The sequence below is a fragment of the Typha latifolia genome, chromosome 2 (assembly GCF_019914945.1).
Source record: "Typha latifolia isolate L0001 chromosome 2, TyphaL0001v2, whole genome shotgun sequence".
Taxonomy (NCBI): Eukaryota; Viridiplantae; Streptophyta; class Magnoliopsida; order Poales; family Typhaceae; genus Typha; species Typha latifolia.
The window spans coordinates 3,319,494-3,346,979 of NC_133087.1; the positions used below are offsets into that span (position 1 = coordinate 3,319,494).

At 37.5% G+C, this 27,486-nt stretch overlaps 3 protein-coding genes and 1 long non-coding RNA gene across 4 annotated transcripts; all 4 read right to left on the reverse strand.

The window, feature by feature from the left end:
- Positions 1 to 6,708: 6,708 nt before the first annotated feature.
- On the reverse strand, positions 6,709 to 8,287 carry LOC140781731 (uncharacterized). Its single transcript, XR_012107733.1, has 2 exons — positions 7,542 to 8,287; positions 6,709 to 7,425 (listed from the first exon to the last, which is right to left on the reverse strand). It is a non-coding gene; the product is annotated as an uncharacterized lncRNA (long non-coding RNA).
- Positions 8,288 to 9,144: 857 nt separating this feature from the next.
- Positions 9,145 to 12,609, reverse strand: LOC140781730 (GTP-binding nuclear protein Ran-3-like). The gene is made up of 8 exons (XM_073127881.1): positions 12,530 to 12,609; positions 12,363 to 12,432; positions 12,212 to 12,268; positions 12,010 to 12,127; positions 10,664 to 10,753; positions 10,381 to 10,560; positions 10,225 to 10,302; positions 9,145 to 9,501 (listed from the first exon to the last, which is right to left on the reverse strand). Exons 1-8 carry the CDS (start codon positions 12,530 to 12,532, stop codon positions 9,432 to 9,434), a joined length of 666 nt encoding a protein of 221 aa, XP_072983982.1. The 5' UTR covers positions 12,533 to 12,609; the 3' UTR covers positions 9,145 to 9,431.
- Positions 12,610 to 13,298: 689 nt separating this feature from the next.
- Positions 13,299 to 15,939, reverse strand: LOC140781732 (BIIDXI-like protein At5g11420). Its single transcript, XM_073127882.1, has 3 exons — positions 15,747 to 15,939; positions 14,045 to 14,542; positions 13,299 to 13,951 (listed from the first exon to the last, which is right to left on the reverse strand). The coding sequence occupies exons 1-3, from the start codon at positions 15,835 to 15,837 to the stop codon at positions 13,422 to 13,424; spliced, it is 1,119 nt and encodes a 372-aa protein (XP_072983983.1). The 5' UTR covers positions 15,838 to 15,939; the 3' UTR covers positions 13,299 to 13,421.
- Positions 15,940 to 21,717: 5,778 nt separating this feature from the next.
- LOC140781308 (26S proteasome regulatory subunit 8 homolog A-like) lies at positions 21,718 to 26,636 on the reverse strand. The gene is made up of 9 exons (XM_073127243.1): positions 26,254 to 26,636; positions 25,727 to 25,824; positions 23,428 to 23,652; positions 23,284 to 23,346; positions 23,028 to 23,191; positions 22,577 to 22,733; positions 22,396 to 22,494; positions 22,195 to 22,305; positions 21,718 to 22,000 (listed from the first exon to the last, which is right to left on the reverse strand). Exons 1-9 carry the CDS (start codon positions 26,477 to 26,479, stop codon positions 21,860 to 21,862), a joined length of 1,284 nt encoding a protein of 427 aa, XP_072983344.1. The 5' UTR covers positions 26,480 to 26,636; the 3' UTR covers positions 21,718 to 21,859.
- Positions 26,637 to 27,486: the final 850 nt, after the last annotated feature.

Genomic DNA, 27,486 nt, shown 5'->3' on the forward strand with positions numbered 1-27,486 from the left:
AAAGATAACGATGCATAAGAAGATTATAGGCTTTTTTTTACCTAATTTAAATTAAAATATCATTAGTATTTAAATGGACACAACAAAATAGCTGAAGCATATTATTATTATCAGAATATATATATATATATATATAATTTAGCCCAACTTCTAATTTGACCAATAGGTTACGGTGGTAAGGCTTTCTAATTCTCGCATGCTTTTGTGTTCTTGTTAGCTTCTTCTTTAGATATAACATTTTAGATATTCTTCCTAATTTGAGCCTTCTCAATTGTCTTCATCAACTCTCTCATGTTGTAGGCTTCTTTGTTATTGGTTCGGACCGTCAACCTTTAAAAGACTTTGCTACACTCAATTGAATTCAGACGAGGGATCTCCTTGCAAGAAAGATTCTCCTTGCCATGCTCGCTTTGTAATAAGATTCTAGAGTCTCTCAACCACCTTCTATCAACTTACTATCTTCTACAACCGTTTTTGAGTTCCTTCCTCTCGCTACTATCTTCTACAACCGTTTTTGACCAACCGTTTTTGAGGTCTGCCTTTGTGCATCGCTTTCTTCATTGAGCCACGGACTATCTATTTGGTCTCTTATGATGGCTACTTTGAAAGGAGAGGAACCATAGGGTCCTTTCAAAGGAAGATCTTGACCTTTACTGGCTTACGAATCTCTCTCGGAGATTTGGAGGCCGCGAAGACCCACTTTCCTTTTCTTATCTCTAGTGTTGAGTTTTGTATCCTTCTTGCCGTGTAATTTTCTCTCTCCCTTCCACGTTCTCCTTGTAACTTTATTCTCTTGAATAAAATTCAATTTTGCTTAATTCTATCAACAACAACAGAAAAAAAAAAAGATTGAATTTATATTTTGAGCTCAAACCTACACCGCTGACCTCCTTTTTATCTTTAAATATTTCATTACTTGTATAAACTGACAACAACAAAAGATTATATTCCTTCAGTAACTCAGTAAGTAATCTCTAAAATAAAATTTTTTCTTATTGAAACATAAAACATTAAGAAGGAGTTGGATTTAAGGTATTGATAGGAGATCTACTCCAAGTCTCAATATACTACGTATTGTAAGAAATTTTACTTCCATGGAATGATTACAAGCTTTTTTTTTTCTTTAACAACTTTTTGTTGAGAAGAAATGGGATCAACCCTAACTATAATAGATTGAGAATTAATACAACCTATATTAGAAAAAAAAAAAAAAGTTTGAAAGTCTTGTTCAGAAGCAACCCCTGTTTTCTTATACATTACAACACTTCTAAGTTTCCACTTAGATTTATTAGATGATTGCCATTCCTTTGCCTTTTCTCTAGAAATTAGCTCATGATTTGGTATGATGTCTTAATCCAGAGACCAGCTACTATTAATCCTTAATATATTTGTCGATAGATGAAAGGTACGTGAAAACGAGTAGTTTGTGATTTACACAGGTTGTACACAAATAATATTGCCAACTTTGGAAAGTTAAAAATATAATTATCTCAATCTTGAGTAATTTATTCAAAACACCTTACGCTTTTGTTCCTATTATCATTACCATATCAGTATTGTATAATTTATTTTTACTGTCTCAAAAATACCATAAACCAAATCTAATACAACAGTTAACATAATAGAAAATATTTCATTACTTTGAAGAATAAAAAACTAAAATTCTTAAGCTACTCCCAGCAAATTATTGTCAACTAGAGGGGACTCGGGAGCAACATAGGTGAGTGAAACCGATTAATTAACTTATGCACACAGTTAATTCACCTATATCATAATTGTCATATGTTAAGAGTTTTTTTTTTGTGTGGAGATAAATACATATATAATAAAATATTTATATATTTTAAAACATAATATGTGCAGCTCACAATAAATTTGGAGCCATTGGTTGACAAATTAGGTATAGCTATAGCTCAACTCCTACCTTAGCAATCAACGTAACCCATCCAATAATACTAAATTAATTTTTTTTAAAAAAAAAATTAAAATGTCTGCTTCAACATCAGCAATTTGATTAGCTGTTACATGCATCGAAATACGTGTACTTATAAATTTTGGCGTCTTGCTATTTGCTCTACTTTAGATGGAAGTTGCTAACAAATTGAATGCAACTAGTAGTGGAAATGACACATAAACCCATGATTATATTGTTCAACAAGTTGATATATTTTAGTTGGCAATTTTGTTGATATTAAAGCTCTAAGAGACAAGAAAACCAACCCGTAATCTATTGGATATGATTTGGATGTGGAATGATTTATACATGTGCATATAATTAAGGCCTACTAATCTTTCCACAACATAGACTAAGTTAGGAGCTAGCTAGGAATGCTAATCATCCACACATTTATAGGTTAATTTAATTATCTAGGAGAGTGGGGGGGTCCAATTTGGCCTTTTTCACATGATTTCATAAGTTATTATATCAAACATTTTGATCATCTAGTTGTAGCTACTTTGCGTTCAAGTAACATAATACATTGGAACACACAATCTAAGCAATGCCTAAATGGAAATCTAGGGGGAAAAAAAACACTTAAAAGGGACCTATCATTTGATCTTGCCAATTACTTCTGCCTACTTGTTTACTTCTAGATTATGAAATCACAATAAAATATTAGGAAATTTATAGTTTAAAAAAACAACTCTATCTTTTATTATATTATCATTAATTAACGATAAAAAAAAGAGATTTTATTTATATAAAATCTTCTAAAATATTACCAGTGGCCTACCAAGTTTGTGAACATCTTGAGGAGATTCACTTGCAATGGTTCTTTCCCCATGCAAGAAGACAGGCAGTCACTTGAGAGAGAGAGAGATCTTAAAAGGCTATTGGTTACTCGATCCTTTTAGTTCTGTTAAGCTTTCAGAGTTGTGCATGTCATTAAATGATGTCAGTAAAGCTGCAAAGCAGTGCAAGTTTTGGAGGAGAGGAGGAAGAGGATACTTTGAGTGGTTGTTGTTTCCAAGCTATAACAACTATGCACAGGGCTTCAGAATATAATAAGCGTCGTTATCCCCTTGTACCAGATGCTCATCTACTACTATTACTACTACTACTACTACTACTACTACTATTCGCTATTATCAGAATAGCTTTCTAATTACTTCGTCCAGTAGCAGAACAACCTTTTCTATCTCTGGATAAAGTTATCCCTGTAGAAGATACTACTCGATTATTCACAATTGCGACAAACCGCAATTTGGGCTAAGTTTATTCTCAAAAATTTTTTATTTTTTATTTTTTAATTTTTCCATGAGGATTGCATTAAAGGAGGTGACTATATGAGCACTTAAAAATGAACATTTGTTTCCTAACTGAATTAATTTTCCTAGAGAAAATATCATTAAGGTCATAAATTTCAAAGGCTTGTAATTTATCTCCTTGTAGTTTGACTGATTTGGACTTACCTTATATACTCTAAACTTAAACGGTTAGTTTTTATGTGGCCTGAATCAAGTTGTAATTATTGGTCAATTGTCAAATATAAAATGAATTAATATTAAAAGTAAACAGTTAATTGTAAGGAATCAAATATTTATCTTAATCTTAGTCCCTATTTACTTTTAAAATAATTTTTTACTCTAAAATATTACCTCTTATTTTAAAATAATAATTAAATATTAAAATAATTTATTTTAGATATAAATATTAGTCATCAAAATAATTTATCCTATCAATCAAAACAAATGTATTATAATTTTATAACAAAGCAAACTACTTTTTTTTTTACTTTATATCACATCAGCGGCTTTAATTAATGAATGAGGCCTTAATATCACAAACTAATTGCTACCATAATTAATGAAGAGGTATCATAAGCCCAATTTTTTTTTTTCCTTTTGTTGCTTACTATTAAAGGTAAAGATCTGAAATATTCTTCTTTTTACTATTTATGGGTAAATATTTCAGTGACGGTACGTCGATACGACCCACTCGATAGGATCCATCCATCTAATCAACGTCGATACGACCCCATATATATATATATATATATATATATATATATATATATATCTGTGTGTATATATATATTATATATATATTTCTATAATATAGAGAGAGAGAGAGAGAGAGAACGGAGTCGCTTTAGTGTTACGTTGATCCGGAGGGGAAACGGAAATGGCTAGGATCCAACTGGGCATATGATTGGAAGCTTCCTTCCACGCAATCCATCCGATGTGACGCCTCGTGATTCACGGCCGAGGACCCGGAACGAAATCTAATCAACTAGAGCCACGTGGAACTCCAATCATTTCTCTTCACGCTTTCTACATCTCCTGTCCGCATATACCCAGAACGTCGCCCCTCCATCTCACAGTGTTCCGTCACCTCACAGCCTTGCCCTTCCTTTTGTCATCTTCCCAAAATGACCAAAATACCCCTCTCTTTTCGGGACCCTCTAGATTTGAAAGCTCGCTCCTTTCTCACTTTCCTAAAACGCCCTCCACCACCATTGCTTCTCTCAAAGAAATGAATTATTAAACACCTGTAATAGTCTTGAAAAAAGAATTTCTAAAACTTGGACGAAATAATAATAATTTATGAGAGTGAATTCTCTCTCTCTCTCTCTCTCTTTTATTTTTTGCCTTATTAATTTTGCTACAGATGTCATGTGATGCGACCGACCATGCTGTCTTTGGCACATGACAGCAATGGATACAATCCGGCCGATTCAATTTGTAGCGTATAGCAGATTGTGTAGCCTAGGTAGTAGCATAATTGACCTATTAGATTTGATATGATTCATATTTTAACCGTAGCAACTCTTTATCTCTCTAAAAATTGTTATCCATGCGTTGCACCAACCGAACACTCGACGTGGAGTTCGATAAGGTTCATCAAAACCATATGCAAATTATATCATATTCTGCTCTTAAGGGGGGGGGGGGGGGTATCGTTGTAAATTAAGAGGGGAGACAGTTGTTTCGAGGTTGGCAGAGCGTACTCGGATAACAAACAAATCTGTTCGGATAAAAGCTAGCATTTGATGTTCGTACGTCGACCACCCTATTCCTTCCTCTGTTCTGGATATCTCCATCTTACTCTCTCTATCCAACTATTAACATGGATAAATTTTTAACTAGGTTAAATATGTAGATATAGAATAAGAGCAGAAGGTAGGGGGGGGCCGGTGTGGGGTTACAATTATTGGTAGTAATTTGTTTGTTTGACAAGATAGAAGTGAAAGATGCGAGCACGTCCGGTGGCTAGAATTGATTTATATATATATATACATATGTGTATATATATATATATATATATATATATATATATATATATATATATATATATATATATATATATATATATTTGTGTGTCTGGCAATGGAGCAGCAAGGAAAGCATCTGTGCTTCCATGTGCTCCATCTTTTCACAACAGGAAGCCCAGATTCCCCTTGTGAGACGCGCATGACAAAAGTCGGCTTCCTTTGGACTCAAAATACCCTCCTCCACTTCAGCATAATTCTAATAAAAAAATATTTATATACTTTTTATAAGCTCAGATTAGAAAGGCTCGTATTTGTATATGTAATTCTAACTGAAAAATAAAGTAGACTTTTAATTTTAGTTTGAATTAATTATTATCTTAGATAAAGCAGAGAAAGTAGATTTGGGAGGAAAGAGGAGTTGTTAAGAGTTATCATGAGACATTTTATCCTACTGATCCCTTGACCCTTGTTGCTCTTCTTCAGGTTTTAAAGTTGGATAACATAGCCCTAATGAAAGGATTTGAGTGGCCCTCATCATCATTTTAGGGAGATTTGGTTCCTATTAACAAATAGTTAATATTTAATTTGCAGATAAGGGGTCATTATCGTGAAAACAAAATGGCACCAAATTAGACGGTTGTGGGCATAACATTTCTTAATTACCCCGTGAACCATCTACATCGTTAATTATTAGGATCAGTTCAGTATCACAAGCATTGTCTAACCTAAGCTCAGATGTCATTGTTAAATAGTTTGATGTTCACAATTAAACTTAAGGCTAAGTTGGTGTTCCTCCATTCGAGTTAAGAGCCACGTATCAAAATATATTGAAGTTCTTATTTAGATCAATAGATGAGAAATATCTCTCAAAATTATGATGTATCATCTAAAAGCCAGAATTAATGGATTTTTGAAGTGACAATGGATTTGAAACACCTCCAACAAACACTAGAGAACTGACCCATTGACTTTCCAGTCCATTCACTAGCCTTTTGGATACCAGGAGTCCTCACCCCGATAAGAACACTTTGGATAGCAAAGTAGATTCTATATCTTAGTTAATGAATTCAAAGGCCAAGTAATCCGCTAAAAGTTGTAGATCAAGATTCTCCACTGAAGAAGAAATGACCGTGATAAGGGAGTGGAGAGTTTTGGTCAAAGTAGGCATGGATTTCGCTTGAAAATGGAGTTACTCATGGCCCGTAGACTAAAGGATTACTCGCGTGCTCAAAGATGGAGTTAAAAGAGGTCAAAGATTGCAAGAATAAATGATGATTAAGTCACAATGTGGGAGGATAACAGCGTTATGTTAGTAGTTATCCAGTTAAAAATTTAATAGGGAAAAGAGGTAGGTTGAAGTCTAAAACGTTTGGTCAAGGAGCAATATCCAGGTCCAGATAAAATTGGATATCCAACAAAACAACCAGTCGTGGTCTGCACTTCGAATGATTGGCATTTATATCAAAGAAAGGCACAAGGAGCAGCACAGTAGTTTAAACACATGGGAGGTCTTATATTAGCAGGAGAGAGAACTTACATCACATTAAACTTAGCGACAGTGTCACCTTAAAACAACATTTTTGCTGTCCACCAGAATGATTTATACATATAATGATGGAGGGTTTTGGAATAACCGTTGAGAGGATTCTATCATGTGATTATAGAGGCACATGAGGGCAGTTTCAGCTCAGACAGGAATAACTATTCCGGATAAAGGTCACCTTCGGATATGTCCTGGTACAGTGGCACCGGCCAGCCAATGTAAGGGAGGAGCAAGTGAGGAACTGCCATCTAATTCACCTCCGACCGCGCACCGACAGCATCCAATCACCGCGCGGCCCACAGTTATGCTCTCCAAAAATGCTTGATGTTTCTTTCAATCCCCATCTTTGTAGTTATGCTGCCTCTTCCCTTTAATTGCATGGCAAGCCCAAGGCTACGTTGGGTGGGGAAGACTCTATCTATCTGTACGTTTGTTCCAAGGCGCCCACGTATATGGTTGGCACTTGGCAGGCTATGGAGGTGGCATAGATTAATGGTCTCCATTGTTGAGCTGAATTTTATTGAGCCATTGACTGCAGTAATGCCCACTGATATGAGGAAACTGGTAGTCTCACTTGAGACGCAGAGGTAGTAATGGAGGAGCACGTCAATCCATGTGCTTTGCTGCGAGATGCCAAGCATAGTATACACTCTACAGTAGCTGGGCCTGCAAAAGAGAGGAATCAGACCATGGGCTAGGCCCATTTCATCAAATACCTCCAAAACCAATCAATACATGGCATATAGCACAAAATACGTCATGCATGTGCTCCTAAGACATACCCAAGACACGTGGCATCGAATTCAGATTCCAAACCTAACTGTGAGACCAAAAAGGGAAGAGAGGTCCCCCTGATTGCTGGGTTAATTTACCAATCATATGGTAGTCTGTGTCAGTTCATCCAACCTGACCAGCTCCAACTTTTGTCTACAAAGGAGTAGAAAGGCACTGATATGGTTGGACGACTGAAGGTGTCCCAAAAACCAAATGGCAAACTACTAGACATGTATCACTGTGGGCCTCGAATGCTCCTCACCAGTTTTTGAGCTCTGAGTGATGCAACCATGTGATGTTTTACGCTACCGCAGCGTATGTGGCAGGTCATGGCCATGCTCTGATCTGGAGAATTCGATGTTTTTGTGCTGAGTCAGCCCCTAGCCTGGTCCAAGGATGAAATGAGTCATCTGTATCATGAGCAGGTATAGTTGTTGTGAGGTTTGGGCTGAAGGAATCGGTGTGCAGATGCGAGAGTGCAGAAATGGAGCAGAACACATTTGTATGGAGGACTCCACACAAGCGGACATCAATATTAACTCTACAATCCTGTCAACTAGCGACAAAAGTTTACATCAGAAAGCAGTAAATCATGAAATGATTTGCTACGGAATAACAGAGTTGACAGGAATCATCTATAGTCACAGAATGCTATTCTCACGAAAAAAAATATATGAAATAACATAGTTATTCTAATTAATTGAAGATCCAAACAAGAGAATGCTATTGTTTTCCTTGAGTTAAATAACAATAGCACTTACGTCTAGGACCAAATCTCTGAAAGGAAATTCTCATCAGATTACCGTCAAATATATATATATTTCTTTTATAGCCACTGTTCCAATTAAATTTTACTCCTGCAATCAACACAATTTTAGCATTCGACAACATCTTCAGATCCAGTTCTCCAAAAAGAGAGAAGTGGAGTTCCACATCATATAAATGACCTGCTTCTGCATCTATTGGTATATGTTAGTCCAAGCAAAAGATTTCACCAGTACAGAAGTCCCTATTATGAACATATAGAGCAAACCTAATGTACCTTCACATCAGGCTTTGCCCCTTCCTATCCAGCATAAAAACCTGCAGCGTACAGAAATTTTATGTATCACATAAAATAACTTCTCAACATTGAATATAATTATGTCATCAGTTGTGTGTCAAATATACATAGGTATTGCTGGCTTGGCTAGATGTTGAAATTGGCACAACTCACATCTAATAACAAATGCAAGTAGCAACTAATCACTAAAGTTCAAAGCATTTAGCATTCAGTCATGTGGATGGATGACAATCTCTCAAATCAGCAAAATTTGGTTATCAATGAAATGTATTAAAGGCTTAAAGCAGAAGAGAAACTTATTTCAGTACTGATTTACAAGCTTTCACGATAATTAAAATCAGTACCGTTCGTCAAATAAAATAAAATAAAAATAATATCTGTACCTCCCATAATTCTGAACAGAGATCCACTAGGCTTCTAGCATAACATCAACCAATTTATGCACACAGCTAATTAATGTGGTCTATATAGGGCCCACAGGTACTATAAATATGTAGATGGGAAATAATATGAACCAGCAGAGAGAATGTTAAACAAAGAATAGAAACTACGAAAAAGAGATGAATATTTTGTCAATAAATCAACATGTTGAAGCACTCTACATCTCCGAAAGAGAGATGAATAGAAGAAAACTGACAGACACAAGTGAACCAGCAAGACAACATCTAAAGCAGTTCTGAGTGACATGGTCGAAGGTCTCCAGTCCGATCACCAACTATGCTATGAGATGCATATAAAAAATATACTCAATTGGCTAGGCATTTTTCCCATATGCCTACTTGCAGATCACTGCTTAGAGTCCTAGACACAAATCTCTAGCCCCAGAAATCTACACTTAATCAAATGCATCGTCGTCGTCATCTGGAAGAGGCTGTGCTGCTGCAGCTGCTATCTCAGCTTCATATCTGGAGAGATGAAAACGAAAGTAATAAAATAAAGAGAGGTCAAAGAGGAAGAAACAGAACTGGACTAGGGGAAAAAACATGAAAGAAGTAATTCGGTAATATAGATTGTTGGAAATATCTATAGGATAAATCCATTCACTATTCAGTATCTTGTAATCCTATTACAGCTTAAAGAGAAATGGACTATATATTGTAGGTGGCTAGGTGCAGAATAGATATATCTGATTATATGATCTAGATAGGGGTAGTGAGAGCAACTACTTATCAAGTGTTAACTGCCAGACATTCTAACCCCTATAACCTACTAGCTATTACACACACAACTATCATAGCAATGCCTGTATCATGCCATGTCTACAGAATATTCTGACGGAAATGAGAGTGTTCAGAAAAGATTAATATATGCCAAATAAGTACTAGTAGTCATCCTAGACAAGATACCTAATAACTAATCATTATGAAAACACTTGCGCACATAGATCCAATAATCATGCACTGCCTCACAAAATCATGTTTTTAGGACCACCCACTGATAGCTATAGGGCAAAGAGATCTCTTAAGCCTCAAAGTTCAAAGTACTTTTGCTTAATTCTTCCATTCTTTATAACGATTTCAGAAGTTTTATAGCACTTCTTTCCAATGCACAGGTTCTCTCTATACAGGTTTTCGGTACAAAACTACAAGTGAGGCCAATATAGCTGAAGACAGGTCTAGTTCACTTACTGTTGCTGTGCAGCAAGATCAATATGAACCTCAGGAGGAGCAAGAGCTGGTGACTCGACAAAGTGAATCGTTGCGTCCCTGCATAAGGTATGATTCACATTAATAATTCCCTGACACTTGAAGGTATAAAGTTTGAGTTTAAGATATAACGTCTACCCTGCGAGCTTTCTGGCTAAATACAGGAAAGGCTTCTCAAAATTATAGTTACTCTTAGCAGAGATTTCATAGTACTGAAGGTTCTTCTTCCTGTGGAATGTGACCATCTTTGCTTTCACCTGCCTATTCTTTACGTCAACTTTGTTTCCACAGAGGACAATGGGAATGTTCTCACACACCCTGATTGCAAGCACATGAATACACCAGAAATGAAACTCAATTAGGAATCTACCATGGAGAAATAAAAAGAGGCAATGGTCAAAAGCTCCTAAAAACTACCAACCGACAAAGATCTCTGTGCCAGGTAGGAACATTTTTGTATGTAAGGCGGGCAGTAACATCAAACATGATGATTGCACATTGACCATGAATGCTGGAAAAAGAAATATATCAAGTAAGCATAACAGTGTAACGCTATCGAGACAGTAGCATCCAAAAGAATGTAGCAGTATGTTAGCCATGTCATGCCATGCCTTTCTAAAATAATGATGATATAAATACATAGGAACAAACAAAAGACAAAATTTCAAAAGCATCTAATTGTAATCTCTAACAGTAAAGCATTAGATACGAGAAGAAATCACAGAATGCATTGTACTGTCCCGGATCAGTCCATTCATGATTATCATACTCCATCTCCATGAACAAGCTTTATATTTTTAACTGAAAAAGGCAACACTTACGAATGCAAAATTTGTGACAAACACTCACAATTATCATATCAAGCAAATCCACAAAGATGAATATAGCAGACATTACAAAATGGCGAAGACATGAGAATAAAGAAGAATAAATGATTGTATTTCCTATTATTGTACTGGTGTGATTGTTAATAATGAGGTTAAAAGATCAACCAACTGGAAAGTCGATAAAGCTCCAAGCAAGAATTAACAAATTTATAATGCCTGCTACCAATAGGATGCCAACCCCTAGAATGAATATTTCCTATAAGTAACTGAGACAAGAAAGAACCCACCCTAGAATCTTAAAGGATCCAGAGTAAAGCGATCTGTACAAATGGTCTGGTAGACACAAAGTCATGTCTGATGATATTCATATGGTCAAAGTTAATGACTATCACAATAGAAATGAGCAACTGCATTACTGCTAATATCTTCACTTCTTCAGTTAGGATTTTGCCAGTAACTGCTATCTGCAAGTTCAGCTTTCTGACTTTCTTTCTTTCACTAGCATAGTCGTTATATCATAATATTGTCTACAATATGTGCAGTCTCAGACCAAAAAAAAAATGCATATGGAAAGGAAACACGAGACTACATAGAAGAGGTTACAAAACTTCAAATCTTCTTTAACCTATTGCTATTTGGAAAAGTTGTTTCTTGAGGCAGTATGCAAAGCACATAAAACGTACAGACAGAAAATTCTATCAGATCAAAAGCAAGATCCCATAAACTTCAATACTCTTAAGTTCTTAACAGTTGCAGCTAGAAGAAACTTATGTTTAGCTCAGCAACTTCAGCTAAAAAAGATCACTTTAGGCAGTATCAAAGAATACGGCTTTTAACCAATAATTCATGCACAATTAGATTGCAACACCACAGAAAGAGAGCAAAGCACTATTAATGTGATACAGAAAACAAAATGCAACATATTATAAGCAACACTCACTAATATCCATCCCGAAGGCCGCCAAACTTCTCCTGTCCAGCAGTATCCCAACAGTAAAATCGGATCTTCCCGCAATTGGTGTGGAAATCCAAGGGATGGACTTCAACACCAATGGTGGCTGCCATTTACCAGAACAAAATATCATACGATAACTCATCTATAAAATGGAAAACCAATCTTAATAGATGAATTTTATGCTTACGCTCGTATTTCTTCTCAAACTCCCCTGTAAGATGCCTCTTGACAAACGTCGTCTTCCCTACAATAACAAATCAAACAAAATCTCTATAAAACCCTGGATCAACAAGGAAATTGAGGATAAATAAATGTGGATGGGGAGACGAAGCGATCACCAGTGCCACCGTCGCCGACGATAACGAGCTTAAAGCTAGGGTAAGACACCGTTTGCTGGTTAGGGAGCGCCTGCGAAACGAAGCATTAGGATACACAAAGCTGAGATCAGAGACCTAAACCAACCCTAACCCTAGAAATCCGTGGAAACTGAGATTGAGGAAGACACCATTGATTCTCTTCTCCCTTCTGATGGTTTCGGAGAGGTTTTGAAATGGGATGTGGAGAAGACGAGGCGAGGAGTATATATAGCCTATAGGCGGGGTTCCGGGCTTAGATCCCACGCAAACCCCTCGAGGCCGTTGGCTTTAACTTGACGGGAGTCACCCAGCCGTTGGATTGGATACCCAGCTCCCACCGTGAATTCAACGAGGTTCGTACACGTGGCGAAGGTCTGTCGTTGGTGTGGTATAGGCGATGGGCGGCGGATGCTGCGTCTCTTCACCGCAGTCTCCAAGCGTATGTGCGAGGTGAGGTGGCAGCAGGTGGCCAACTCAGCGCCGGATCATTTTGATGGTTCGGATCCTATTTTTAAGATTATGTGTGTTACGTACCCGATCCATTAAGACGATCGTTTAACATCAAGATTCTATAAACTACTGCTCATTTTCAAATGCATCCCTCTTTCTACGTTAACCCCTTAAACTATAGATATTCTGTCGTTCCTCCTATGATATTAATAGAAAAATATTAAATAATTATTTTATTATCAATTTTGCTCTCTTTATTTTCCTTAAAGTAGATGTAAAATAATCGATAAACAACTTAAAATTGGCCGCAGGATACTCACGTGTCAAATTTTAACAGAGAAATATAATGGATAACTATGAAATGGAAATTTCTGATTGAGTGCATGTTAGAAATGAGGGGGCCTAAGGATAATTATTTCTATAAAATATGCCTTATTCCTTTGCTTTCTTTGAATATAGAATAGAGAATTATTAGAATGATAGCATATTGATGTGAAACAATATGATGATCGACATGAAAGATTTCATGTGAGCAGCTGATTAACGATGTCGAAACAATAGTACTAATTAATCACCCGCAAATTTCTACTCTCACTTAGGGTGTCGAACACTAACAACAGCCACGTCATCAAGCACAGGCCCACAAAGCGAGCTCATGTCATCACTCCTCGTGTTATAATACGTGCTCCAAAACACCAGCCTCGTACGCGCCCCGGTGGCTTTAAACGGCAACACGGCCCTCTTGAACCCTCCCGTGCCCTTGGACTCGTACGCCACCTTGACGGTACCCTTACCGGCGAAGGCCTCGATCATAAGCGATCCCATGCACGCGTTGCTCGCGTCGCCGACCGTGAACGTGAGGACGTAGGAGCGGCCGGGGAATGTGCGGATGACTTGTGCGATGGAGCTCTCCTTTCCAGCAAGGAGCTCGACGGCGCGGCTGCCGTGGGGGACGATGAAGTGGGCGGCGTCGAGGTATTTGATGGCTTTGAGGGATTCCACCATCCACCCTGGGATAGGGGAGTGGTCGTCTTCGATTTGGGAGGGGATGAGCACACCGTAGCTTGTGTTGGGGAGAATGTAAGGCCCCTCTTCGAAGTCGCCGTTCTTGACCAGGTTCTCTGCGGATTCCATTCAAAATGTTATTTTATGGAAAACACCCTAACTTTTTCTTTTATTATGATTAGTTATTGCTGGGAGGAAGAGTTGCTTACTGTTAGTCCTCTTAGGAGGGAACAATGCCTTGATGGCGACGGAGTCAATGAGTGGGCCGCAAGCGGGGTCCTCCGTGAGCCCCGGGTTATGCACGACCACGTCGATGTCGTCATCCATGGCGATCCAAGCCCATGCATAGGAGTCCCATCCGTTGCTGCTGTACAGCGTCTGCATGGGGAGGAGGCCCGACTGCGACGACGCCGAGACATTGAGCTGCTCCGCCTGCGCGCACGTCCGGGCGGCGCTGAATGTGAGGGAGTAGCGCGTGCCGCGTGTCACCCGCACGCGCTGCTTGATGGAGGCGTCGTTGCCCAATCGGACGGCGTAGGACCCCTCCGGGACGACCAGGAGCATGTCGTTTTGCTTCTGGCCCGAGGCGATGTACTCTACGTAGCCGGAGATCTCCCAGGAGGGGATGGCATTCCGGGTCATGACCTTTGTACCCTTGAGCATGGAAGATGGGGGGCCTTGCTCGAAGTTGCCATTTGGTAGAAGACCTGAATGTAAGAGGTGAGTGGATTCCATTTGTCATACTAATACTAATGCATGTATTTGATAGTCACGATCACGTCTAGTCAATGAGATGGCCCCTGGCCTATTGATTTAAAATTTCTTAATTCCAAATATTGTCCTTTTTCCATCAAGAACCTCCTCCTCTATAGTATAAATACAATGCACATTAATAATTAAAATATTATATTATCTCCCGACTCACTCTAACAATAAATCCTAGCTTCGCCACTGATGTCACTCCGCAACAAATTCGCTCCCACCTATTAGAATATCTTCTGCAATACTACTTACACATAACAGCAGCAAAAATATATTACATAAGAAGAAGATAGTGGTTAGTAATTAAACACCATCTGTAGTTATAAAGTTATAACTATTATTATTTACGTGGGATATTGTATTCAAGGGTGGCGTTATATAGTCAGTCACATACTCACATAGCAAGAGCCGAAAGGATTAGAATAGAGGTAATAATTTGGGGCCATGGGCCCCATGGCCCAGGTTAATTAAGACGAGGGGCTAAAAGGGAGGCAGCCTGTTTAAATAAATAGTGGAACCTTGAATGCTTGTCATGTGGGTCGCATGTGTGCCATTAGCCCTTGCACCCTAAAGTTGATTCTCTCGTGGTTGGCAGAATAGATGATTAATTGCAAAATAAAGTTCTTAGTATTCTCCGTACTCTCTTCTATACCACTGTCTATGACTAGAAAAACTCAATTCTTTTAACATTGTCTATCACTAGGACCTGGCTAGTTCTATTTAAAAGAGTTATCCTAGTTATCTAATCTATATAGGGCGAGAAAGACTAGTTTTTTTTTTTTTTTTTTCTTTTCTAAAGCTATGCATGTAGTTTAAGCAAGCTCAAGTTAGAAAAACTCAAATTATTTTTCTATGCATTATACTCTTTTATTTCTTCTACTGTCCATCATTGTTGCGAAAGCCTTTTATGAGATGTTGATTAACTTTATGATCATATCATGGTAGATTTAACGGGAAAGATTGACTTAGAAGAAACGGCGAATTAATCGACCATTTTAATGAACTTTTTTTTATTCCAAGACCCAAGTCTAAGTCAGCATTAGCTAAAAGGATTAAGGACTAGCTGAGAGCCTCTAAAAATGGCAAAGACAAAGACTACTAAGCACCTTACAAGAATGAGGAAAATATAAATAATATTTGGTATCTTACCATCAGTGAAGGCGACTGCTATCTGGAAGACTGCAGAAAGAATCAAGAGGGAACTGATGAAAGTAATATCTCTCATATTGCTTGAGAGCATGAAGCCGAAGAAGAGAGAGGAAGAAATATAGAAGAGAAATTTAAGATAAGAGTTGGAGAGAAGTGGAAGATAGGGACTACTGTCTACTGTCTACTGATGAGTCGAGGGGAGAAGAGGGGTTGGGTTGAAGCTTAAATGGATTTCGCTTTAATAGAAGTGCCATGGATTTATCATTATTCTCGGAATTGCCATTGAGTCAGTGAGTGATTTGCTCCATGTTTCCAGGTGTGCATTGAATGGGATTACTGCCCCTGTTTCTAACTCAACATGATCTAATTAGAAGTAAAACCAAAATAAAAGGCAACATAAACAACAAATATGATGCCCCTTTCAAAATGTTGGTGTTGTAAAGTCTACAATAATTTTGGGTTTAATTTCTTATTGATACTAGAGTGTGCTGCAGAGTATATACAGAATAACAAAGAATAATGATAGCGCTTAAGCAATTAACTCTCTGTGGTTCAGATTAAATTATAATTATTAACTAAATTTTAATTAAGACATTAAAAAAATGAATAATTACTCTTATAAAAATACATTTAAATAGCTTGGCGCAAATAAAACACCTTTATTTTTGGATGAAAATTCTAATTATATAAAAATGAAGTGCTTAATTTTACCTTTGTGGCGTGTTTCTCCCAAAAATGAAGTTTACTAAAATGACGGTTTTGACCTTGTGAGTGAGTCAGGGGGACGAGGCAATCGTGCACATGGACATGCACATGGGGATGTCTTGCATAAAGGCTTCTTCCTGTGACCCAGCACAAGGCATCAGAACCCACGACGCGCGCCTCGTGACTCGTGACTCGTGAGGAGGACTCTTCTGTCATTTCACACCCCGTCGGGAGACCTCTCCGCCTTTGTGATTCTCACAAAAAGTTGATCCTGCGGCTGCGATTCCTCCAAAAATTACCCATTCACCGTTGTAGACGTAAGCACGTGGTTTAGTATATTAAATAATAGGGAATTTGCATATTACATCCAATATTTTTAGTATTTATAAATTAAATTCTATAATTTAATAATTATGTGTAGACTCTTTTTTAGTAGATCAGTTATTTAAATTTAATCAAATTTCTGAATTAAGTTAATTACACTAAAAAAATTATCAAAATACCAACAAACAAGTTATACTCTTATTTAACTTAACAGAAAAGAATATTTTTATGGTGTTAGTTCAAATCTAACATAGAGTATTTTTTTTTATACATATTCGCTAAATTATAAAGTTCAATTATAAATAGTTAAAAAAATATATAATATAAATTATAATTAGGTTATAAAGCTTTGTGATATATAAATTTCTCTAAATAATAAGTAAAGTAAGATAAAAAAAATTAAAGACGGTGGCAGAAGAGAAAGGCCCTTCCCCAAGTATTACGCAGACATTAATACACACCTTGGACTTCAAATGATTCTCTGATTAGGGAATAACTAAGGGAGGTTTGCCTTATCCATATGGGTGATTGTGCCAGTATATATAATATATATTCTTTTCATCATTTACCACTCTATAAGCTCTTCCTTGGTATACTAGAATATGTTATTCCATTTAAAGAACTCTGAAATGTATGCTTCGAGAGAGAGAGAGTATTATTATAAGTACCTGAAATTTGTTAGTAATGTAGTTTAAGATGTAGATTCTTGGGTGACCAGAATAAATCACAATTCACAAAGTTTTTTTCCCCACAATATTGATTCATTTTATTCTGACTGCAAATAGGAATACAAGTCATATATTTTTATTCTTAGATTTTTTTTTTAATCAAGCTACACTTTAAATCATCTATTTTAGATATATTAACTATCACCTCAGCGACTCAAAATATTGATCTTAATTTTCTACGAATGCCTCAGTTAAAAACATCACAATATAAAAATATTAATTTATTCAACAGTTTAGTTTGATGTTAAACACCAATCACTTGGATGCCAACGTATTCAAAATAGACTCATATCGATACTAAATTTGAGAGGTAAACTAGTGGTGGGTAAATAAAGCTTGCCGAGAGATCTAGTTTAGTCAAATACTTCTGGATGCATTTTAAGTACCCTGTGAATAATTATTGTGTCCAGGATTTGGAGATGGTCCCTTCCTGGCCCAGAAAAGTTTGCAGTCTCATGTGCTCTCCTCTGGGCTATCATGTGCTAATTAATTAATCGATCCTTGCACGGTTTAGTCTTCAGCATGTGGCGTGCACTTAAAAGTTATACTATGAGTTGTCTCATAATAATAATAATAATAATAATATCGAAACGCATCACAATAATAATTCCAGTAACCCACCTAGATGGTATATATACCATATTGCAACTTTAATTCTCTTAGTAGTAATAGTAGTAGTAGTAGTAGTTCAACTAGTTTTGGCATTTCTCGGCAAGCCATTTAGTGTGTCAATTATTTCCAATGTGTTGATGCACAGATCTAGACTTCTCTTTTGTAGAAGATTTTACGTCATATGACTGAATGACATGATTGGATGTGTAAGAAATCAGCATCTCCTCTGATCTAGCTTAGTGTATTATTGTCCTTGAGATCCAACAAGTTTGGCCACAGCTCATCTTGTCACACTAATTTCCGAACTACCTTTAAGTCGCATTTTATTTATCTCTGCTATAAATTACTGATGGAGTCTTCTATTTGTGAAAAAAATATCAAGCCACGTCATACTGTATAATAGATAGATATAAGTTAACTTGACCATGATATTAATTGGCTTAGTAGAACTAAATTATGCCCCCAACTTATAAGAAAATATGATTAAGATAAGCTTTTAAAATACTAAAGTCGCATCGAAATATGAAATCTCATAGAATTAAGGAATTCGAGATTACTGTTATTTAATATCAAATGCTATATATTTTAGAGGAGCAAGATAAATATAATTTAGAAAATAAAAAGGTATATTGCTTGCTATTTGTTATCAGATACGAGATTATTTATAAATAATTTTTTTAAAATATTTAACTCTAGCCGTCAACTTTCTCCGTTCCCGCGATGGAAAGAGATATAGGTCGTAAGAATCTGAGATGATTATACTTTAATTATAAGTAAACAAATAAGTTTCTTGCAAAAAACCTCGCTTGTTCTAAAATATTTGAAATTTTATTCTTCCTCCACGGCATAGTAGCAAAAGATCATCTCTCATGAAGAATATGTTTTGGTAAAGAGGAGTCGGATAAAATAAGATCATATATTTGATATGTTCTGCAACGACACCAACAGTTAATTAATTTAGATCTACAAAAGAAAGAAAGAACGAAAAAAAAAAAGAGCATCACATTTTAAATGAGAAAACGTGAAATGGCATCACATTTTATTGGGAGCAAAAATCCCCAAATCACAGCCATGTTATCCTTCCACTCGATTGTATATATATATATATAAAACTCCAAAAAAGAAAAGAGAGCATTCTTCCATTCCATGTCGGCGAATTCGTAGAAAAGGGGGGTCGCCCATAACCCAAACCTTAATAGCTAAATCCCAACGCAAACCCCCTCATTGCCCAGGTCGGCGAGGGAGATCGGAAGCGAGTCGAGATGCGATGGCGGAATGGTACATCACGTCATGGAAGCTCTCCGTCTCCATCGTCCTCATCCGCAGCTCCCTCGCCTTCTCCTCCGTGAGGGCCGCAAACCGCCGGATAGGCGGCCTCTTCGCTGCCTCCTCCACCGGGCCCGCCGCAGCGCCAGCGCCGTCGATGTAGTCCGCCTCCGCCGGCCAGCCGAAGAGCGGGGCCCACCACTTCCGGCCTCCGGTGGCGTCGCATCTCCGATCCCCTCCTCCGGCGGCGTGGGATCGGAACGCCGACGCCGGGGGGCGGATGGAGAGGACGATTCCAGATGCCATTTTTGGTTGGTAGGTTTTGTAGATCTGAGCAGCTTCGGTGGTTGTGTTAGTTAAAAAGTCTGAGGAGAGGAGAAAGGGAGGGGCGGCGGTTTTTAAGGAGAGAAGGGAAACGAGTGGATAAGGTCGGAGAGGGGTTCAGGTACGTGGCGGTGACCAAGCGGAAAATGACCTTTTTATCACTTTTACTTGCGTAAAGTTAAAGCCTAGTTTTAACCAGAAACCGTGGGCGAACAAGTGGGAAGTTATCCTTGAATTAGTGGAGCTAAATTTGCATTTAACACCTTGTATTTAACTGAATTCGCGGTGATAACCTGTACTTTCTACTATTTGACTATTTGTTAGATCACACCCTCGCTCCCACATAAAATAGAAAGAAAGAAAGAAAAATCTTTTGAAAAATACTCAATTCTGCTTCTAAATGGACTACAAAACTGTGCTGAATAGTATGAGACTAGATAGAGAGGTAAAGTCTTCGTGATTTGGGACGTAGAATTACCGTTCAAAATTTGGAGGGATATTTTGGTCGTCCGCGTTTGTCCGTGGACCGAGACGCAGCGTTGTTTTGGAGTTGTGTGCACTTTTGCAGTGCATGAGGTCTGCTACCCACGTCGGTGGGATGTGGATAAGTTGTCGTTTGTTTAGAGAGAGAGAGAGAGAGAGAGAGAGAGAGAGAGAGAGAGATTACTTACCTTCTGGGACACGTTGCATCTGGGCAGATGGAGATGGGGGATGGGCGAAGGATGTGACTTTGGGCTCTTCACGCGTGGCGTACGTGAATAGTGGTTTGGTTTGGAATTTTACATAATTGTTCCTGAAATTTTTTTAAACTATTATAATCACCGCTACATTTTTAAAATATTATAATTACTACTAAAAATATTATAATTATGTAACTAATTATAATTAAAAATTTCTAATGTAGATCTAAAAAAGACAAATAATTGATAAGTCATATTCCCCCACTTATCTCAGAGATTTTATTTCATATACAGGTGTCGATCTGGTTTTGTCTACTTGAGACTAAATTAAAAGGAGCAGTTGTGTAAAATTCTTCCTGAGATTTTTTTTTAATGACCTCTTGCTTTCTAATCACAGGTATCACTCGAGAGGCAGGGTGTTAGTAATAACATGATATTAAAGGATCCCATATTGAACCGAGTCGCTTATTTTATTTCACTGGGATCCATGCCTCTAATTCTAGGTGGAAAAGATCCCATATTTTTATGGATAAAAGCATAGCTGGTACTTTCAGGGGGACCCTTGGTTTTATGTGGAGACTGAAACTTTGTATCAGATCTAACGAGGACAAATTGGGGGATACTTATCTACCTGATTGCCTGCTAGACTAATTCCCTAGTAATGAAATTCTACATTGCCAGCTCTTGGATCTCAAAGCCACCGGACATAATTATCACAACGAATAATTTATAAGATGTGAAAAATTAACACCTCCCAAATATTGTAAATAATTAAAGCGTGTTAACTCACCAGGATCAGGATCTGACAGTCTTGATACTTTTGCTTTCATTCCATATTAATCCATAAAATACTCAAAAATCTTATGCGGTTAAGATAACAATAGTTTATATATTTTATGTTTTAACAGTGAACAACTGTCACGAGAAAGGCAGGGGAGAAACCAAAACGAGCTTTGTGAACAGAAGACGAGGATGTGGCCTCTCTCGGCAACTCTCTCTCTCTCTCTCCCTCTCTGCCTCTTTCTAAAGAACTCTACTAGACGAAGGCTAAAGAGCATTCATCTTGAAACGTACTGGCGGTAGGTCTGAATAAACTCGTGCGTTTCAAGATAAACAGTATCTTTCATGGCATAAAAAGAACTCGTGCGTCAAACATCGCAGTTAAGCTCGCACCCGACTCACGTTAATCGGATGCGTATGCTCCAAAAGCCAAAATGACACATCTAAACTATCAGCAGATCATTCTACTTGCTTGCCTTCAGTAAAACTAAAATAGGAGTCGACAAAAAAAAAAAAAAAAGACAAAGGAAGGCATCAAAACAAAATCCTGGCTTTCGTGAAATAGAGGAACCATCTATTACATTAATAGTTGAACTTGTAACATTTAGGAGTAGGAGAGTCATAACGTGCGGACTTGTTCCCTCACAAAGAAGAAAGCCCATATGCAAACTAAACAGAAGCTGGTACGTTTAAACTACTTCCACAGCTTCCGAAGGGACATGTTCTTCTCTGTTTCTTTCTTCATGACCTTGGCCACTGCCATCTCGAAATCCTCCTGAGTTACATGCACCCTTCTCTCCCTAAGAGCGAACATGCCTGCTTCCGTGCACACAGCCTGTAAACAGATAATGGTATGAGATTTGAACAAAGTAAGTCAACTTATGAGAACTGCCAAAAAGAGAACTCTTATGACAGAACAAATCTGCAGGCAGAGCTAAGCTAGGAGAGACCAAGAGAGTGAATTCCAGGTTAAAATGGGAATAAGCTCTTTCAATTAGAACTGAACCACTTGTGTGGACAAAGTCTAACCTTTAGTTCTGCTCCAGATGCTCCATTCATCTTTTCTGCAATCTTTTTAAGATCAATACCCCTCATCAAGTTCATCCTCCTCGAGTGAATTTTTAAGATGTCGAAACGAGACTGAGAAAATCAGGAGGGTATAAACATAAGCCAGATAATAGTCTCGCCAAATTAAAAAAAATAATAATAACCAAGATCTCATGTGCAAACCTCTTCATTGGGGTTTGGGAATTCTATTTTTCTGTCTATCCGACCAGGCCTCAAGAGGGCTTGATCCAAGATATCTATCCGATTTGTAGCCATCAGAACCTGTGTGAAGCATTTTATTCAGCACATTGCTTGCATTTGAATAGCTATAGAACAATGAAAGATATATGAATATGTAATGTACCTTAATTTTATTTGATGCTTCAAATCCATCAAGCTGATTCAGAAGCTCAAGCATGGTACGCTGCACTTCACTATCGCCATTGCCAGTACCTGATTCCATCCTAGCCGATCCAATACTGTCAATTTCATCCATGAAGATAATTGACGGGGCATGTTCCCTGTATACAACATCATGCAAGAGAACATCATATATGGTTAACGGTAAGCACACAGTTATTTCATGGCAGTTCCCATATAGCAACACCATAACTGATAAAATAGGACCACTTGATGGCCACATAAGGTACTGTTCCTTCTAACACGTAAAATACAGTATATCAAGATGACTTAATTTGAAGGTAATATCCCTGTCTACAATTATAGTGTGGCAGTAACTTAATTAGAAGGTGGTATATCCCTGTCTACAATTACAGTAACTGATCAAAATGTTTGAAATGCAGGTTTCTATATACCTGGCCATTACGAAGAGTTCACGGACCATTCGAGAGCCCTCTCCGATGTACTTCTGAACCAATTCAGAACCAGAAACCCTGATGAAGGTGCAATCAGTATGATGAGCTACTGCTCTTGCCAGTAAAGTTTTTCCTGTACCTGGAGGCCCATAAAGCAAGACCCCCTGGAAGAAAAGAAGCAGAGTTAATGTTTCCAACAGTTCAATTCAAGCTAAAATTCAAAAAGCATGTGACAAAAAGATGATTATCTCTATACCTTTGGTTGAGCAATTCCTAGACTCTCAAATAATTCTGGATGTTTAATTGGAAGCTCAATAACCTGCAAATTCAGGACATAAATCAGATTTCTAGCGAAGAGCTAACCAATATACTACAGAATCACTTTGTTTATTTAACTAACCTCCTTTATCTCTTTGATTTGCTGGTCAAGGCCACCAATCATGTCATAAGTAGAATCTGGGACCTTTTCAACCTTCATAAGATTGACTAAAGGATCAACTTTGCTGGGCAAGATCAAGTGAAGCACATAGCTGTCATTCCTAAGAGCAACTCTTGTTGATGGGGTAATTTTTGTAATGTCAATGTTCTTATCGATATCAACAACATATTTGCCTTCGGGATGGACCTGGAATAACACATCAATCATTTAAAATATGTAGATGCATATCCTAGCAGCAGCTAACCAGCGTAAGCAACAAGACATTATCAAAGATCTGTGCTACTAGAGAAGGGTGCAATTAAATCTTTTATCCGAGAAAAACTGATGTGCAAACAAATACCAAAAAATTTAACAATTAGCTAACAAAGCGGATTACATAATTGTAACCACTCACCTTTTTGACAAACAGCCAGGCAACAATTAGACACTAACGCCGTTCATGTCCAGATATTATTTAGTTTACATAATTAAGCAAAAAGACAAGCTATAGCATGAGAACAATAAATGAAACTATAGAGAAATAATGCCATAAGAAACTGCTTCACTTGAGACAAATAGCATTAGGATAATGCATCCAGCTTGACCCCTAAATCTCAAATACTTAATGCAGGTGGGTTTAGGTTTAGTGGAGAGAATTCCTTTAACATGGCTGAAGATCATAAATTCGTACAAGACCAGAAGCATTTTAGCCATATGAATTATTAATTTATTTGCTAATACACCTTCAATGGGAAAAGTAGAGAAATTTCGGTAACAAACATTAGAGTTTATGATAATTACTTTCAGTAAAAGGTAACTATGGAACTCAACCTCTAGAAGGGTTCCTGGAGCCGTCCAAGTTATACGGCAGACTTTTTGAGGAGTGAATATCCCATATTCCAAAATGTGAGAACTATATACTGTATCAATAAGCTCTAGTTGCAGCTTTAATATGGTGAAGAAAGAGACCTCACTCCTGCCCATTCGCTGGCCCAGAAAAGGGTGAAAAAAGAAAACCACAAGTATGAAGGTCTTTGTGCATAGGACATAACCAGCCAAGTTAAGCATAAAGGCCGACCTTAACAACATTTAATTAATTTTTTGTCATCTAAAGGCCTTGTTTTCCAAGTATGGAAGCAACCATGAGCACCTTATATTCATTCCTTCGCCTCAAGGATGATCTGCACCTCAGTTTTATTTATTTATTGTTTATCAACTGGCAAACCCACAGTGAATTATCATGAATAAACAACAAAAATACATAAATATATACATAAAAATAAATGCTAATGATTCTATACAACTAGTGAATAAGAAGTGAGAACCCATGAGAGAATATACAACCTATTGGTCTGTATATTTGCAGTAAAGCTGCCCATTTTCATGATAGTACTTGAATTCAAAGGGAGGTGAATCAAATTAACAGAGCAGATGCGCTTGGGTTCTATGTGAGAAATCCGTGGAGAATCCAAATCGCTAATAGACTAGAAGATATGTGGTGGTCTTAAAAAAATAGAGAAAAATAGCCTTGCACATCTAAGATTCTCATATTTATTATATAACTGTGTGATCTTGGATGGGATGTTCAGGAGATTAGGCACATTAAAGCTAGCTCATGGGTAAATAAATAAAAGATAAGAGTTGGGCAACTGCTATCTGAACATAGTTAGTTGCTACTTATCATCCAAGAATAGAGAGATATAAATAAAAACAAGTACCCACTATAAGACCTAGGTGTGCTTGAGGAAAGAAATCACAAGAAGTTGAAAATATCCATGGGACCAGCAGTTCTACAGACCAACAGAGAGAGGTATATATATATATTTATAATAGAAAACGTAGTAAAGTGGATTCTTGCCAAAGATATGTAATGCTAAAGATATAGAAAAAATAAGATAGCCAAAAACTTAAGAGATAGGATCATAGGAACAAGGTTCAAATATGTCATGCCAGCAGAAAACCAGAACAAGTAGACATGGGAACATTATTATTGACCTCAACTGTAGAGAATACAACTTAGCTTAGTACATTCTTTTTTTCAGACCATCACACTACACCCCCCACCCCAAAACAAGAGAATATAAATAAGATATGCAAACGAAATAGAGATAACACCATTAACAGTACATATTCCAACAAATTATCATAGGCAGAGCAGATTGTTACCTCTTATAATGAGTCAGATGAAAAATATATCAAACCAAAATTGTAAATGGCCAATCATAAAACATATCTAACTGTTCGGATGAAAGAGAACATGGCTACACAAAAGCCAATCTACCTTGACTAAAACTTTTGATTTCCCCATAACCTTCACCACCTCACCAACGTATGACCCAGGTTCCTGAAGTAGCTGCAACTCTTCTCGAAGCATTCTCACTGTAATTTCAGTACCCGTGCAGTAAAAGTGAGTAAAAAGGTTAAAGAAATATATAACTAAAAAGAAGTATAAATATGCAGATAATGGGTCAGCATATAAACCATAAGCATTCCACATCTCAAATTACATCAGAAAGATACCCAACCAGATCATAGTATCGTTTCCCTGAAATCGGCAAACCCATTCAACAGCAGTAAACACATCAATCCTTTCTAATGTTTAGGGTTTGTGGAAATCCCTAGCTCAACCCTTCGTGGACAGATAACTCCAGGTCAAATTCGTTTATCCGACCACTCCTAACCGCCTTATATGTAATCGAAATCAAATTCCCACCTAGGTTACATCAAAATCGGGGCAGGCTTCCGCCGATCGCAACAAGAAGGAAATCGCAGCGCAAGCTAGGTCTAGGGTTGTGAAGGGAAACTGACCTCGGGAGTTGAGATCGTTTCGCTGGGCCTCGAGGCGGTTGAGGTTGTGGGTCTTCTGCCGGAGCTGAAGCTGGAGGTCGTGGATGTGCTGCATATAGTACTGTCTCAGCCCTTCTCCTCCCCCACCCCTTACCTTCACCGGAAGCGAACAGATCTCGCCCTCCGCCGCCGCCGCCGCCGCCGACGCCGTCGGATCCTTCGAGACGTCCATGGCCACGGTTGCCATCTCCTCTCTCCACCAACCGACCTTTGTGTTTGCTCTTGGCTACTCGATTCCCTGCAGTACTCTCTGCCTTTCGACGCAAGTAATAAACTCGAATCTGCTATCAATCTACTATGGTGACTTCTATCTAAGGGAAATCCATGGGCCGGGTCGGATGGGCCTTAAGTTAATTATAATCTATCTTTTCGGGGCCCTGGTTTTAAGAAATTTCTGCAATCGCCGATAAAAATATTTCTATATTTTGTGTTTATTATCATCTATATTATATTTTATTAATATTTAAAAATATTTTAATATTGATTTTTCTTAACCAAAAATAACTATATATTATTAGTTAACTTAACTAGGTACAAAATGACTAGAATATCTGTTAAGGACTTATTTCTTTAAAACTCTTTTTCTTATCTCTCTTTTTTTTTCTCTATCTAAGACCATGGATCACTTTGTGTACATCTCCGATTTGTTATGCGATGAGTTGATGGCAGAGAAGACGATAATATAACTCTATTCAAAATGTCAAAGATTTTTTTCTTCATAGAGTAAAACAAAGAGCAATATATACCGGTGACGATGATGAAGAAGCTACTCCCAAAATTAATCAAGGAATCGTTATTCTCCTCATCCAATGCCTTCTACGTTCTCACTTTTTTTGTGACTCTTTTTTAGCACGGAGAGAGAGAGAGATTATAGCTAATCTTCTTTTATTATTTTGTGTTAAATGTGTTATTTATTCAATAGTATTAGATCTAATGCTTGAATAAATATACTTAGGAAGGATATCACGATCATCCTTAAACCATTATATCAAATGTTCACAAAACGATCAGATGATCAAACATTTCCCCGTATCAAAAGGAGCTTCTTCAAGTCTCCATACACACACCTCCTATTGAGTGTGTTAGACTAAACACAGACATCTCGCAGCCTTACAATTCGAGCCCTACTTTATTTGTTTTTTCTGAATATTTTTGATAAAAGAAAAGGATATTTTTAGAAAAAGCAATGAGATA